General features: G+C 37.1%; 1 protein-coding gene across 2 annotated transcripts in view; it reads right to left on the bottom strand.

The window, feature by feature from the left end:
* Window positions 1–572: 572 nt before the first annotated feature.
* Window positions 573–3,175, bottom strand: part of LOC109586514 (uncharacterized) — a 7,685-nt gene continuing 5,082 nt past the window's right edge. For both annotated transcript variants that reach the window (XM_020002712.1, XM_020002711.1), the window contains exon 6: window positions 573–1,003. In XM_020002712.1, coding sequence (XP_019858271.1) covers window positions 873–1,003 — 131 coding nt within the window. In that variant the 3' untranslated portion in view covers window positions 573–872. The remainder of the gene's footprint in view (window positions 1,004–3,175) is intronic.

Genomic DNA, 3,175 nt, shown 5'->3' with positions numbered 1-3,175 from the left:
AAATTATTAATAAATTGTAATAACACTGGATCCATAATTCCACAGCCTGAATAGTTAATCATTATGATAGTTCCCAAAAGCCAGTTACCACACTAAAATAACTGTAAAGTGGAGCTGATCTTTAGTGTAGACAGTTGTGACTATAAAAAATGAATTCTAGTGATGATCTCACTCCTAATAATAACAAAACACACCTTTTGGGTGTGGTTTTGGTTGAAAACTACCAGGGCAAAGCCCTGGCTTGCCCAGGCCTATAGCCGCCTATGCCAAAGTGTGGTATTATGACTTTTTCTTGCAATTGCATGCTTAGGATAATGAAAGCTAATGATCCCAATCTTTAAATTAGTGCTATTACATTACAAGGCATGAGAATAAAGCATTATTTTCACCTATAAAGGAATGGAGTTATCTGCATCTATGCCTCTTATGACGTCACGTTTAGCCACACCCACCGACAGGAAGTAAATTGAAAGGAAGCAAAAAGTGCATTTTTGAAGGCTCATGTCTCAGTGAATAAATTTTTTTAGACAATAGAAGTTGGAACACATCATTATTATGATCAGGCAATTATATTAAGACCATAAAATAAATACCCTAAAAAATCACTGCAGTTACACTTTAAAGTGACAAGAAGAAAAATTCTTTACAAAAATAATAGGTACAGTGTACCTCACAAATGAAGTGGGTATTTCTGCACATAACATGTCAATATTGGTGCTACGAGACTGGGTACATGTATATAAAATGGTACAATTTTGTGGCCTATAGCACTATTATTATTAATCATCCGAAGACATCATGCAGTCAATAATCATGTACATGTACCTTTCTCTGACATGTGACAGTAGCATATCCATTAGGACAAAAGCCCATTATACTATTACCAGAACAAATAAGATTACTGAAAGAGCACCAGAACAGCTAAATCGATTTGATATAGTATCAATAGAACGTAGAGTAGGAGGAGGAACAGTAACACCAGAAGGAGCTCCATTAAACCCACCTAATAATAAAGTGAGAAATTGTAAAATGTTTATTCATACATAGGAAGAATTAGTAAAATACTGGTAAAGAAACAGCCAACAGTTTTAAAAATGATATTACTGCAATCAAAACAAAGGAAGTAACGTAATCTCACCTAATCCAATTATTGTATAGCTATTATTTCTAATGGCCCCATGTTCACACTGTTGCATATTGGAACATAGTTACCACTAGAGCTACAGGTAACAGGATGACCAGTTAGGTAATAGCCAACAGAAGGAATGGTTGTATTAACTGGATTACTTAGCATTGTAGTGGATGCCATGTGCTTCGGCGCATGCGCATTAGAATGTATAGACAGTGGACTACACATGCTGTAGCTGTCATGTCCTCTTCTATCTCTCTGTTCCATTATATATTACTCATATCTTCTTCAATTTTTGTCTCTTGACATTTATTTCATGATACATTGATAAAGTCACACATATTTGTGACATTGGCGACCCGGACGGCCCGGCGACTTACTGCTCGGGGTTATAAAGACAAGCAGCCATTCGACGTGTGCTGGAACAGTTTTCTAGTCTACACGCGCCTTTCGATGTACTCTAACTCACGTACTCTCACTCTCCTTCTGGCTAATCACTGTCAGACGAGCTATAAACCCTCTCCTGACGACTCACTGTCAGACGAGATAACTCACTTTCTCCTTCTGACGCCGGACTCACTGTCAGACGAGTATATTCTGGCCACGACGACCCACTGTCAGCCTACATTTTCTCTCTCGCTCATGGAAACACTCCGCAACATGCACTCTACTCTCAGCTGTCTTATCATTCTCTCTTTACAACATATCCCTTTTCCTCATTCCTCTCAAACTATCAGTTGTGACTCATCTCTTCATACTCCTACTGCTCTTTCTTCCTTGGACATTACTTGTTTGGAGACCGACAGTACTTGTTTGGATACCAACACTATTTGTTCGGAGACCGATGGTACTTGCTCGGATACCAACGTAACTTGTACAGTTCAACGTGTCAAATTTCTGTAGCAACTCAATTATTATAGACTGGTATGTTGCTTCATTATTATTATCATTGAAAAAGGAATATATATTTATTATTATTATTATTATAGCTCTTTCCTTTTCTTCTATTATCATTATTATTGTTGTTGCTCATTTTTGTAATTTCTCCTTTCCACCTTCACTTTCTTTTTGTTCCGCTCACCTCCTCTTTGGGGGGGAGTATTGTAGTGGATGCCATGTGCTTCGGCGCATGCGCATTAGAGACACTGGAGTACACATGCTGTAGCTGTCATGTCCTCTTCTATCTCTCTGTTCCATTATTACTCATATCTTCAATCTTTGTCTCTTGACATTTATTTCATGATACATTGATAAAGTCACACATATTTGTGACAGCATCACTGTCGATTGTGAGTAGTATACTTACTACTATTGTAATGCAATAATAATGTATACTGTATCTATGGATTGATTGATGAGACAATGAGTCATGAGTGACTGATTATAATAGTTTGTGTGGGCTCTTGTCAATGAATATCATTAAGTTCATTATAAACTCATTACTGATCATAATTATTTGGAGGAAATACAGAAACAATGTAGTGATTTTGCCTATTCAGTCTGCCAGGTCATTTCATTGCTAATGGTACAGTGATGGGAACGGTCGATAAGTTTAATTATTCTAAAAATCAATTTTAACAATTGGAGCAAAAAACAATCAATCACAAACAATAATTAGGAGTAGCAAATTTAATGTGAGTGACAAATACTAAAATAGTTATAATGTGAGGAACCGAATAGAGATAAAGATCATTCTTGACTCCTGCCAGTCACTTAGACTAGGTTAGTATTGGATGCCACACTAGTATCTGATGTTACACTAGTTCTGGACATCTTTCTGTACTCTGCAGCTGGCCGACTGCTGGCCTTCTTTTTCATTATCAGAAACACAGCCATCAGCAAAATGAGAATGACAAAAGCTACTCCTATTATCACTGGAGCGCCAATACCCACGGTGAGACCAATGATAAGGGCAGCAGAAGTAGTAGGGGATGAAGTTACTAACACTGTGGTACTACTCGCAGATACATGTATTGAAGCTAGGATGGGAAGAAGGTGCAGTGTTATTAATAACTAAATTAATTAATAAATATAGTATACACATAG

This window comes from Amphimedon queenslandica, unplaced genomic scaffold (assembly GCF_000090795.2).
Source record: "Amphimedon queenslandica unplaced genomic scaffold, v1.1 AMPQUscaffold_12853, whole genome shotgun sequence".
Classification (NCBI taxonomy): Eukaryota; Metazoa; Porifera; class Demospongiae; order Haplosclerida; family Niphatidae; genus Amphimedon; species Amphimedon queenslandica.
The sequence above is the reverse complement of the archived record's forward strand: the minus strand, read 5'-3'. Positions and strand labels throughout refer to the sequence as shown.